Here is a 13238-nt window from a genome sequence, read left to right on the forward strand (position 1 = left end):
CAAGCGGCCCCCAACCCCCAGGCTGGGCCTGGCCCCAGAACACGCAGCAGAGCAGGGAGAGGCCTGGGCGGGTGGTCAGGGAGCGGGGAGGGGCGGCGTCTGGAGGTCCAGCGGCCGCTGCCCCGGCACTGCAGGGCAGGGAAGCAGGCCCGCACCCCACCGCTGCTGCCCCCAGCACTGCAGGGCAGGGAAGCAGGCCTGCACCCCACCACTGCTGCCCCCAGCAGGGCAGGGAAGCAGGCCCGCACCCCACGCCCGCACCCCACTGCCGCCCCCCCCCCACTGCAGGGAAGCAGGCCCGCACCCCACCGCTGCTGCCCCCCCACTGCAGGGCAGGGAAGCAGGCCCGCACCCCACTGCCGCCCCTCCCACTGCAGGGAAGCAGGCCCGCACCCCACCACTGCTGCCCCCAGCAGGGCAGGGAAGCAGGCCCGCACCCCACTGCCGCCCCACCCCCCCACTGCAGGGAAGCAGGCCCACACCCCACCGCTGGCCCCCCCCCCCCCCACTGCAGGGCAGGGAAGCAGGCCCGCACCCCACCGCTGCTGCCCCCCCACTGCAGGGCAGGGAAGCAGGCCCGCACCCCGCGTCCCCACAGATGGAGTCCCGGCCCCCAGAGTAACGCGCCAAGCTTTCGTCTAAACACCTTCTTCTGTTAGACGGTTTCTGTGCAGACTCTCACCTCCAGGATTCCAGGTCTGGCATTTAATGGTCTGTTGTCGTTCTCAGTGGATGTATAAAAGAATCCTAGAAAGTCTTAGCCCAGGAGAAATTGCCTATAGCAACTGCCTCCACATCCTGGTTTTGAAGAACTCCAGGAGAGCAAGAGAGCAACATGAAAGCCAGCCTTGCCCATGGCTGTGGGGAAGAAGAGGGAGAGGAAGGGAGGGAGGAAGGGAGGGAGGAAGGAGGAGGGAGGGGGATGGGAGGGAGGGAGGCAGGCAGGCCCCACATTAGAGCAGCACGGGTTTAAAAGTGAAAGTCTGGGTGGTGTCTTGTGGGTGATGTTACCAAATGGAACATTAGAAATGAGTATTACACATTGTTTTGGCTGGATTCCCCAACTGACAACTTTAACAATACACTTCTAGATAAGAATGCAGGTTTTAATTACAGTAATAATGACAATAATGAAGTGTTTGCTGGACTCACCTGGGAGAGGACCTTATCACAGCCTTTGGTTGATTAGCTTTTACTGTGTGTCTGGCACTGGGCAGGCCCTGTAGAAGGTCATCTGGTAGATTCTCAAGGATTTTATAACTGCAAGATCTTTGCAAATAGGAGCATTTAAAAGAAATCTGTCATAAAGATGCGTTACCCTACTTCTGGGTTATACTAATTGGCAGGATCTATTACTTGCTCATAGCAAAATACAGACTTTTTTTTCTTGGTGGAATTAACAAAGAAAGAGCAGGCTTAATGATATCAACACAGCAGTTCAGAAGTTCAGGGTAATTTATCTTGGGACAAAGTCTTCAGTTGAGCTACAGGCATTCAAAGGCACTGGGGATGTTAATGGGATTATGAAAGATATACCTGAGAGCAGATCGATATCCGATGTCAGGGCAGAGCAGTGAGGCTTCTTTCTTCTGCTGACATTTCCCCACCATGGGGTCTAGACCTAGTGCTTGCATTTAGACTTTGTGAGTGAAGGCAGGCTGGCATTTCCCCAGAGTGCAGGAAAACAACAGAGAGGAGCATGGTTTGCAAGTGTGCGTGCGTGCAGGAGTGTGCATGCAGGATGGGGGTGGGGGGGGTTGCAGGCCCAGATGAGGGTTACAAAGCTGCCACCTAGAGGCGCCTCTCTGCAGTGTATATAACGCAGGCCTGCGGCCCCGGAGCTCACAGTTGCCACAAAACTGCTGAGCACGGAGGGAGCCCGAGAGCCAGCTCAACAGCTCACAGCCAGGAAGGCGGCTCAGCCAGCCAGGAGGTAAGAGACTGAGGTACCAAAGTGGGGGTGTCGCGGGGTGCTGCGGCAGTGGGGGACGGGAGGGGGAGGAGGGCCGGCTGACCTGCTTTTAGCCACTCCAGCCTTTCCAGCGGAGTTTCTGGGTGCTGGTTTCTGGGTGCTTTGGCGTCTGGTTCTGAAGGGCAGGCTGCGTGTTGCTAAGGGCTGAGCTCATTCGGGGCTTCGTGTCTCCTTGCAGAAGTTTTCTTTAGTCACTTGTTGGGGCGGGGGGGGGGGGGGCGGAACTGGAGAGATCTGAGGATCTGGTGTGTGTCTGTGGCTGTGGGGACCTCAGCACCAGCTAGCAGAGGATCCCTGCGGAGGGGCAGCGGCCATCCTGCCTGCCCGGGGGCGCAGAGGAGTCGCTCGATGGCACTGCTGACCTGTCCCGAGTGTGGTGTAGAACTGGCTGTGCACACAGCATGGCAGAAGAGAAACTCTCTCCCAAGAGGCATTGTTCAGTGGACTAGAACCCGGGACTGAAAGTTTCTCTGAATGTATTCTTTGTGAATGATCGCAGACTCAATTCAAACTTCGTGCTCTGTGCCGTTAAGATCCTGCAGCCCAGAGGCTGGGACAGGAGTGCTCTACACAGCCCCGTCTTCTTGCTCCTACTGGCATCCTTGCTAACCTGAGTATTTCTTGCTGTCTTAGAAAGTGCTCAGTCCAACTTCACATAGACTTTTCAGGTAAAATGTGAATTTTGCTGGGCTTGGTGAGCATGCATGACAGTTCAAGGGGGGGCGGGGGAGAGGAGGGGTGGGAGTGTGTGTTTGGCTAAGATGCACAACTTCCAGAGAGAAAGAGAAGTTGTAAAAGTCAGACCAGCTGGCCTCCTCTCCTCTCCTCTCCTCTCCTCTCCTCTCCTCTCCTCTCCTCTCCTCTCCTCTCCTCTCCTCTCCTCTCTTCTCCATTTCCATTCATTTGCTTACAACAGAATTAATTAGCTTTTTTTTCTACTGAGGGCACTGAGCCTCTTCTTAAATGCTTAGAACCCTTTGAAGGTATTGGGGCAGTGACATCTCTGAGAATTGAGTCTGCCAAGCCTCAATGTGGTAACTTTCTTCTTTCCTTTTAAAACACAGATGCTGCCTTTGTATGCCTTTATTTCAGTCCAGGAAAACTCGGAGCTCAAATAGACAGGACTAGAAAGGAGAGCAGGGCTCTGGTTTCCCTGCTTAACTTTCCATAGATTTTTAACTGGATAAATCGCTGGCTTGGGATAATCAGAGCCGGCCCGGGATGCAAAAGCTTTTCCTGGGTGCAGCGCTGCCCATGGGGCTGTGGTTTGGAAACAATTTGCTCTTTTTCCCTTGCTCTCCCTGCCGTAAACACTTGAATGTGTCACACTGCTGGCTTCCCGGCCCCCGGGGGGGCCTCGGGGAGGAGGGTGCAGGCGCTGGGGACCCCGCAGAAACCCAGGAAAGCTGAGACTGGCCTGCATTGCATTTTGCCGCCTGTCAGGAGTTTTATTTATTTTTTATTTTTATTTTTTTAAGGGTCAGGCATTTGCACTCATATATATATTTTTTTAAGTTCCAGAAATTTTCCAATGTAGTTTGCTTGCATGTCACTGAATCAAGAGTTTGGGGGTGACTGCCCTGTAATAAGAGCAAGTCTTCGGAGTTGAGAATGTATTATGATTTCTAATCAAGCTCAGAATGGGCGGGGAATAGGCTTGCTGGATGGAGGAAAAAAGAAAAGAAAAGAAAACACAAAACCCCCTACTTAATCAGAACAGTGGCTTTTTGTGTGCTGGTTTGGGGCACAGAACTCCTGTTTCCAATTCCACACTGGGAAGTTGGTGGAAGCTACTCAAACTCGGCCACTTTATAAACTTAAGTGCGACCGAGACGGGCAAAAGGGACCCCAGCATTTCAGATCTTTAGATTTTTTTTCTTCAGAGATTTTGTGGACTATGAATGGAATTTGGCCCCAGAGGCATTTCTGCTTTCAAATCGGGCAACTCAAGGACTTGGTTTTGCTCTTAAGAACATGGGATTGCATGTGTATAGGTACAATTTATAAAGAAACAGAACACTGTGTCCTGACAAGTGTTTTTAAAGTCCACAGAAGAAAGGCGGAGCTCCAGAGCACACATCTTCGGCTGTAAAGAAAGCAGGCCACCAGAAGAAAGAGAGGGGGACAGGTCGGAGGGGAGGGCTGGCCTGGTTTTGAATACTTGATGGCTTTCTGCTGGGAATAGCGGGTGCTTTTGTTCCTCACAATGTTCCAAAAAAGCAGAAGAAAAACAAAGGAATCTTTTCCCCAAACGAACCCCGACTTCTTCCTGAAGGAAGTGAGGGGGCACGGCACGGTTTATGAGCAGATCTGCAGAGCTGCAAGTCCTTTTGGAAGGGGACTGGGTTTTGTTCTGGGCGAGAAGCAGACTAGGACTATCTCAGGTGGCCATGAACCACTGCTGACCAAGGGACAGATAGAGGGAGCTGGAGCAGGGAGTCTGCACTTCAAAGGCCGTGTCCTCCCAAGAGCTGGCACCTTCTGCTTCTCCTGATGTGGCACACCTCTAGGGATGCGTGTCTTCTTCTGGCCTGGTGCCCCTCCCATGGCCTCTTCCTGGTTCTAACCGGGGCGGGGGCTCCCACTCCAATCTGCTAAGCCACATGTGGGGATCTCTGGGTCTGCTCTGTTGGGCCCAAGGTCACAGCCTTGCACCAGCTAGCTTCCGGGTTGGCATTCATTCCAGTCCCCAGTCCCTCATGTGAGTGAGGCTGTCCCGGGTGCCAATGTCAAGCAGGGCTGAGTATGCCCTGGGAGCAGGTGGTCTGTGCCACAGTTAGGCAGGGCGTGGGTTTCTCGCTCCGTTATTTATCTACCTTTGAGCTGGCATGTCATACAGGTTTCTTACTTGTATAAAAGCAAGTCACTCAGGGCCACAGTGAATGCTGTTTCCCATTGGGAGGGTGCTGGGGGCAGACAGTATGTCCCTGTGCTCTTGGGCCTAATGGATGGCCACAGAAAGCTGTTGGGGCAGCTGCTCCCTGGGGGCTCCCCCAGGCCTGGGTTGCTCTTCCCTAGTCTCAATAAGAGAGTCACTTCAACAACGAACAACAGATCCTCTGTGACGGGCCCGTCTCAGTTCCATGCTCCGTGTAAACTGGTCCAGCCAAGAGGAAGAGGTGGCTCTGTGTGCCTCACAGGGACCAGGGAGGGAGCTGCTGCACATAGTTCCCTCCTGCTCAGAGTCTGAGACCTCTGGTCCTGGTGGTTGTTCAGGGTCCTCACCGGCCCCGTTCGTGGACGGGCAGCAGGATTGGTGGTCAGCGCTTGACTGGGAATGGCCTTGTAGGACACAGGTCGTATATGGCAGAAAGCTGGCGGGTGAAGGAGATGGCCGGAGGCAGAGGCCCCAGGTCCAGTGCGGCAGCCAAGGTGGACTCCTGCATCTGAGCCCGTCCTGGGGCCTCAGGGCCTGCCCAGTGCTATCTTATCTGACTCCTGGGGCAGCAGAGGCCTCTGGCCTGAGGGACAGGGAGGCTATTCCACCCCTAGCCTCCCTGAGCGGCTTGTCCCCTCCACCCCAAGCCACGCCTTGTCTACAAGCCTCACAACCCCTATCAGACAGGCCCAGGCCTGACCTTACTGCCCCATCCATGCCTGGCCTTTATCCCCGCATCTCCCTTCTTTCCAGGCAGTCTGCCTCAGCCAGGTTGGTAATTCGAGCCACGCCCCACTCAAACATTCCTGGATCACCCTTCTCCTGAAGGCCCAGCCCCCCACCCCAGGCTGGCAACTCCCCCTCTCCCTCAGGTCAGGGAGCTGGCGATAAGTCTTTCTGAATCTCTGATGACCTCCTCGATGGGTGGGTGGATTCTTGTAGGGCTAGACCTCCTGCTTCACATCCTCAGCTCCTGGAAGCAGGGCCTCGAGGAAGAGACCCCCAGGAACACCAGCTGGAGGCTGTTAGCCATCCAGTGCAAGTGTGGGTCAGGCGCTGGCCTTGCTGGAGATCGAGCGACAGTTGCTTCACTGGGCACCCACTCTGAGCCCTGTCCCTTTAATCTGGTGTCCGTACAAAGACAAACGAGACGCCAGGAGTGTGCGGCCTTGAATACAGGAACAAGATGGAGACAGGGAGGTGTGTGGTCAGTGCGGGGAGCAGGGCAGGGCTGCCCAGCGCTTGGAGGGGAAGGAGGAGACCCGGAAGGCAGAGCGGTGAGGTTGACAAGGGCTCTCAGTCGGCCGCTGGGGCATGGGGAGCATGTTGAGTCCCCTTGGGTGAACGTTGGAACTCCCTAGAAGGAACTCAGCGGGTTGAGAACATGTGGATGGAAGGCCAAACCACCGCCTCACAGAGGCGCCAAGCTTGGAGTCTTGCAGTTCTGGCACTGCCCCCAGCACGCCGGGTGAGCTTGGGAGAAGCCCTGGGTGCAGATGAACACCGAGGCTGCTGGCGGCGGCTGGGTGTCGGTGGAGACGCTTGCTGGGTGATTAATAAGACTGAGAGGCAAAGGCACATCTTCCAGAAAGGCTCTGTGCTGGACAAAGGCCCTGGTGCCACTGGGGCTGCGAGCAGAGCTTTGAGCCCCTGGTGACCGGGGTGCGTGGCCGGGCTGGACGCTGGATGTGTTCTGGGTGCAGGTGGAAGCAGTGGTAGCCATGTGGACCCGTGAGCTGCGTCAGCGTAGGGGGGAGGGGAGGCAAACCAGCACGCCTGCCTTTTCTTCTCAGTGGGGTCTCCATGGTGCAGAGAAACAGAACATGACGCTTCTTTGTTTTGACTCCCAGATTTTGGTCTTTTCTCCTTCATTGCCAGGACTCTGATTGTGTGTGTGTGTGTGTGTGTGTGTGTGTGTGTGTGTGCGCGTGTTCACACATCTTTCACTTAACCATGTGCTATAACTCTCCTTGTTTATAAGAGCAGCTCTCTTTGCTGGTCTTTCTTCAGCTGTACAGTATTCCACACGGTGGCTTTGCTGTCCTTTATCCAGCCAGTCCTGTTGCTTGCATGAAGTTCTTGTTAGAAAATGAATACTGTTTGTATGTATGCTTGTATGTATGCTTGAGGCCGTGAAGCTATGCCAGGAAGAAAGGTGCTTGTGGAATCGGAGGGCTGGAAAACTTCCTTGTCTTAAGTCCCTTTCCCTCCGCCCAGAATCTCTTATGCAGACACTCTCTTACGCAGAGCCCTGTCCCGTGTCTGCTTGGGGAGGGAAGAACGCCCAGGCAGAGGAAGCAGCCTCCAGGTGTACATCCAGAATATCTCTTAAGCCCTGGCCTGAGGCTGGCGGGAGTAGAACTGGGTGGATTCCAGCTGTGGGACTGGTCTGAGCAGGGTAGGGAAGGCTCCTCGGCGTCTCCGTCTTCTGGGTTATCTGCCTCCGGCCTGCCAGCATAAGCAGACCTGTAGTGCTGGCCTGGGAACACTGGTCTGTATTCAAGGAGCAAGGGGCCACCCGGCCTTCTTTTCAGATTCAGGCAGATGATATCTGTTTTCTATGTCCTGAACAAGCCCTGCTCTGTGCAGGGCACTCTGGGAATTCTGCTTCCACTCAAGATCTTTTTTTTCCAGGAGCATCGTCACAGGGCAGGGCCGTGTCCCTCTGTTTGCTCTCCTGTGTGTGTTCTTCTCTGTCTGCGACTCAGCATCACCTACTCACCTAAGCAAGCCGCTGAGGAAGGTCTTTGCTCCAGCAGTGGACAGATACCATCCCAGAAGGGCTCAGGTGCAGGACGAGGCCGAAAGCCACACCTCACGTCCCACGCAGCTCCTATTTTGGATGAGGGGGTTCACTGCTGTGTAGTATTCTTTCTTCTGGAAACCCAAGGCATGGAAAGTGCCTGAATGACAGAAAGGCTGGGCTGCGGCGTGTGGTACTTGTGGGTTCTGGCTTTTGTTTCCTGTTCGTTGTCTATGTAGTGTGTGGAGGATCTGGTTGCTGCCCTTCCCCGTCTTCCTGCCCTGGAGTTTCCTGTCCCTGCTCCATGCTGGAGCCTTGCAGCAGGACGGAGATGCTAACTTGGGCCCAAGGGGAAGCGTGTGGGCCTGTGGGTACCTGTATCCTCTGAGTGTCTGTCACCCTCTTCCTCACGCCAATCAGGGATCGGGTGTCTGATTGATGATCTGTGGTCAGGAACAGCGGAGCTGTCCACCTTGACTGTATTCTTCAGCCTCAGACTATAATGGTTGTACCATATCCAGCTGGCCCCACAGGTGTGGCTGGAGCTGTGAGCCTATCCCAGAGATATTGCCTGTGATCATGAATCAGTGATCTGTGCTGAGAGGTAAACGCAGAAGCCAAAGGGCACCTCAGCCCTTGCTGCCTCCACCTCCGTGCTGGGACCCAAGATGGCAGCCAGGGAGCAAGGCGTCAGAGTCACAGACCCAGAAGGACACGGACAGGCACCTTCTCCGCTGGCGCCCTGCCCCTGCCTGGGGCTGGCAAGCGCAGGGAGAGAGGCCAAGGCCTCACAGGAGTCTCCCTGCACGGAGAGAGCTGTGGGGCAGGTTTGAGATCCAGGCAGAGTCAAGGGCTCTGCCTGGCCCCCTTTCTCCTGCTGGGCTTCCTGGCTGCATCTGTCCAGGCCTGGGCTGTGTCACTGGGGAAACGAAGAGGCCTGAGCCACACCAGCTGAGCCCTCACTCTGGGGTCCCCGTTGCCACTGGGCTGGGGAGCTGTGGCTTGTCCTCCATCCAAACTCCTCTGCTCTCCAGGACCGGGGGCCAGATGAAATTATAGGAGAAAGTGCTCTGTACACGAAGCTGAGCTGCACATGTGGTTCATTTTAAGAAAATACAAAGGAAAAAAAAATAAAAGATCCCTGCATTGGAGTGGCACAGGAGAGCAGAGCAGATCCCTGCTGTGCATCTGTGGAGTGGGGTCGCTGCTGGGGCACAGGGGTGGCCGTAGCCGCTTCTGTCCTGCCTGGGGACCAGGCCGGTCTTTTGGAAGGCGTCCTTGGCAGCCCTGATAGACGTGTGTCTTCTCAAGTCCTTAAAGCTGCGTCCCAGGACAGGGCCCGTGTCTCCTAACTTGAGATTGCCCTGAACTTCATCTTGCTCATCTTGGTGGATGTCCCCCTGTACTCCTGGGGTGGGGGAGGGGGGCAGTTTCCCAATCTGGTGGCCGCAGGCTCCTGCTGGGTGGCTCTGAGGACACCGGTCTTCCTGGTTGCATGGCCAGTGGGCCCCAGGAAGGAGGAATTTGGAGGGGTGGGGATGTGCATCACAGGAAGCCAGAAGTAGAGCAGAGGAGACTGAGGCAGTGAGGGCACCAGGAGGGAGACCCGGGGCTCTTTATGTCCCCAGAGGGGAAGCTTTCCGAGACCATAGGCTGTCTCCTAACTGGGACTCAGGAGAAATGTCACCTGCTGTGAGTTTTGGGGTTCTGAGGACCTAGGGAGGTGTGGAACTGTGTGCCTTCTCAGGATCCTGTTCATGTCATGTGGCCAACTTCTTATTCCTCCTCTGAGCCTATGTTCCCCTGCTGCTCAGCTGGTGAGAGCCAGTCTCCGGCGCTGGTGAAGCTGTGCTTCTCTTCTAAAGGGGCGAGAGATGGCCTCCGTCCTGAGAGCCCACCACGTTCTTACCCCCCTGACCAGAGCATCTGCTGGGTACCGGATTCTCTCAGCTCCCCGGGTACTGCTGAGCTACGTGCTGCTTCCTTGGGTGGTAGACACGTAACTAGCTAGTCTCAAGCTAGATGCTAGTGAGTAAAGACACAGAATTCCAGCCCAGGAACGTCTGGTCTTAGCATCAGAGCTTTCTGAGCTACAGTTTAGACTCTCTGGGTGGCTCCCCGGGGCCCTGACCATGGCTGCTCTCCTCCGTCTTCGAGACAGTCCTCACATGACCTGAAGCGAACTTGGCAGTCCATTGTCACCTGTGACAAGTGAGCTGGACATGCGCCCGAGAGCGGGAGGCAGCTGTCAGGGGCAGGTGTCTCTGGGCCTCCACCCCCTGCAGCCACTTGGTGTGGTTTGGTGGGGTGGGGGCGGGGAGGACTGTGGGATTTGGGGGCCGTCAAAGAGACAGACAGCAGAAAACAGCTCCCGGGGCTCCCGCTGTGCTGCGGAGAACTCCCAGACACAGCCTTACCTGGGGCTGTGCGATGGTGACAGCACTTTGGCCCTGTGTCGGGGGGCAGGGAAGTCAGGGGGCAGGCTGGTCAGCTTCCTTCCAGAAAGGCAGCAGGTGGCGGCTTCCGAGCCTTGGGCCTTGGCACACGCTGCTCTTAAAGCAGGCTAACAAATAAAGGCAAGGAAGCCCGGAAGAAGGCCCTGATTGGTCGGCTCCCCGTGGGAGGTCACACAGCAAACCCTGAGTGTGAAGATCTGGGGTACAGGCAATGGGGCTGGACACTGCACATAAGCTCCCTGTTTCTCAAGTGGCTTTTTTGGCCCAAGACTCAGGTTTGTCGAAGGGTTTTCTAGAAAGGTGAAAAGCATCAAGTCACTTTTGGAAGAGGATTTGAAATGCTTTCATTGAGATGCCACAGGGGGACCCTTGTCGGTCAGCCTGCCAGGAGCGGATCAGCCCTGCCTTTCTTGGGAGGTGTGGGTAAACGGGTTCCCCAGTCCCCTGCTGAGAATGGGCGGGCCATCCGCGTTACCAAGGCCGTGGCTGTGCCGCCTGACGTTTCTTTGGCCCCTGTACCATGTTGATTTCACACTCTGGGCACAGCCAGGCTGATGATGTCTCCAGAACATAGCCATGAATAGATTTAGAAAACAAACAGGACTCTCTCCCAGAGTGCCATGTGGATTGAGACTGGGTGTGTTTTATTTTGTTTTGCACAGATGTCTTAGGGTTGTTTTCTTTCCTCTGTGTGTGTGTGTGTGTGTGTGTGTGTGTGTGTGTGTGTGTGTGCGCCTGTTGTGTGCCTGTTGTGTGTGTGCCTGTGCTGGGGCTTGAGTTCAGGTCCTCATGCTCTGACTTAGCTTTATCAGGGATGGTGCTCTACCACTTGAGCCGCATGTACACTTCTGGCCTTTTGATGGTTATTTGGAGACAAGAGTCTAATGGATTTTCCTGCCTAGGCTGGCTTGGACTCATGATCCTTAGATCTCAGCCTCTTGAGTGGCTAGGATTATTGGTGTGAGTCACCAAGTGCCAGACCTCTTTTCTCCTTTCTTGGTGAAGATGCCATCTGGCGAGAGCAGATCTGCTGAGAGCATCGATCGGAAGTTGCGTCTGTCCTAATGCGGTGCTCCATCCTTTGTGTTTGCTGCAGGTCTTCCGGCCCTTCCCTCCCCACGCACCATGGACCTGCACCTCTTCGACTACGCGGAGCCTGGCAACTACTCCGACATCACCTGGCCATGTAACAGCAGCGACTGCATCGTGGTGGACACGTTGCAGTGCCCCGCCATGCCCAACAAGAGCATCCTGCTCTACACGCTGTCCTTCATCTACATCTTCATCTTCGTGATCGGCATGATCGCCAACTCCGTGGTGGTCTGGGTGAACATCCAGGCCAAGACCACGGGCTACGACACACACTGCTACATCCTGAACCTGGCTGTGGCTGACCTGTGGGTGGTCATCACCATCCCGGTCTGGGTGGTCAGCCTGGTGCAGCATAACCAGTGGCCGATGGGCGAGCTCACCTGCAAGGTCACGCACCTCATCTTCTCCATCAACCTCTTCGGCAGCATCTTCTTCCTCACGTGCATGAGCGTGGACCGCTACCTTTCCATCACCTACTTCGCCAGCACCTCCAGCTGCCGGAAGAAAACGGTACGCCGCGTGGTCTGCGTGCTTGTGTGGCTGCTGGCCTTCTGCGTGTCGCTGCCGGACACCTACTACCTGAAGACCGTCACCTCCGCCTCGAGCAACGAGACCTACTGCCGCTCCTTCTACCCAGAGCACAGCATCAAGGAATGGCTCATCGGCATGGAGCTCGTCTCCGTGGTCCTGGGCTTCGCCATCCCTTTCTCCGTCATCGCCGTCTTCTACTTCCTGCTTGCCAGAGCCATCTCGGCGTCTGGCGACCAGGAGAAGCACAGTAGCCGGAAGATCATCTTCTCCTACGTGGTGGTGTTCCTGGTGTGCTGGCTCCCGTACCACGTGGTGGTGCTGCTGGACGTCTTCTCCATCCTGCACTACATCCCCTTCACCTGCCAGCTGGAGAACGCGCTCTTCACCGCGCTGCACGTCACCCAGTGCCTGTCGCTCGTGCACTGCTGCGTCAACCCCGTGCTCTACAGCTTCATCAACCGCAACTACAGGTACGAGCTGATGAAGGCCTTCATCTTCAAGTACTCGGCCAAAACCGGCCTCACCAAACTCATCGATGCCTCCAGGGTGTCAGAGACCGAGTACTCAGCGCTGGAGCAGAACACCAAGTGACACCGCCCCGCAGAGGCCCAGGGACATGTGAACTCACGGGGCACAGGAAACTGGGGGTGCGTGGATGCGTGGGGGACGCGTTGAGGAAATGGGACCCCCCCTGCTTCCCTCCCGTCTGCCTCACACTGACCAGGGTGGCGGCCACTCTGCTGTGCACGCCAATAGCGCAGCAACAGGCCGGAGTGTGGATCAGAGTCAGCTCAGGACAGACGCACCGGGACACCTGTTCCATAGAACCTTCCGTGTCCTGAATTGTTCTTATAACATGGCGGTTTGTATTTAAGTTTTAAGACTTTTATTTTCTCACTATTGCTATACCTTCCAAACATATTTGAAAGGTTAAATATATTTTAAAAGTTGTACGGGAGGGGTCGTGTTGGCTTACTCAGATTGTTAGAGTTTGAAGATTAGTTTGACTTCGGTTTTGACTAAGGATGCAGTAATTGTTAGCTGATGTGAGATTATATATATATAAATATAAATATATAATTATATATATATATATATATATAAATATATGCCAGTCTTGGCTGAAGTGTTTTATTTACAATAGTTTTATATCTGTGTGGTGTTTTGTACCGGCACAGGATACAGAACAAAAACTGCTCTGTAGTGCAGTTTGTGACATTAGTAGTGTTGTAAAGTGACATTTAAAACGGAACAAGAAGAACAGAGTGTTCTCTCAGTTTGTAAGTTATTTTTTTAAATAAAGATGTTTGTTTCCTAAAACTGCATATGTGCCTCTGTTTTAGAAGCGTGCTTGGCAGGCGTGTAAGGTGATGCGTGTGGAGATGGAGATGTACGGATGGTACCGCGTGGTGCATGGGTGCCTGCGTGTGCCCGGGCAGGCTGGGGGACCATGCGTGAAGACAGAGCCAGCCAAGAGCCAGACCCTGGGTGAGGGTGGAGGGAGGGGCAGGACAGGGCAAACACCGAGCGCCTCCAGTGCTTGCTTTGTTCTTTACAAGACTTTCC

The 13238-nt window shown here is 55.1% G+C and overlaps 1 protein-coding gene across 1 annotated transcript; it reads left to right on the plus strand.

The window, feature by feature from the left end:
- The first annotated feature begins 1852 nt into the window (after positions 1–1852).
- Positions 1853–12997, plus strand: Ackr3 (atypical chemokine receptor 3). Its single transcript, XM_042678804.1, has 2 exons — positions 1853–1933; positions 11146–12997. Exon 2 carries the CDS (start codon positions 11175–11177, stop codon positions 12261–12263), a length of 1089 nt encoding a protein of 362 aa, XP_042534738.1. The 5' UTR covers positions 1853–1933; positions 11146–11174; the 3' UTR covers positions 12264–12997.
- Positions 12998–13238: the final 241 nt, after the last annotated feature.

This window comes from Dipodomys spectabilis, unplaced genomic scaffold (genome assembly GCF_019054845.1).
Source record: "Dipodomys spectabilis isolate Male_0828 unplaced genomic scaffold, ASM1905484v1 ptg000049l, whole genome shotgun sequence".
Taxonomy (NCBI): domain Eukaryota; kingdom Metazoa; phylum Chordata; class Mammalia; order Rodentia; family Heteromyidae; genus Dipodomys; species Dipodomys spectabilis.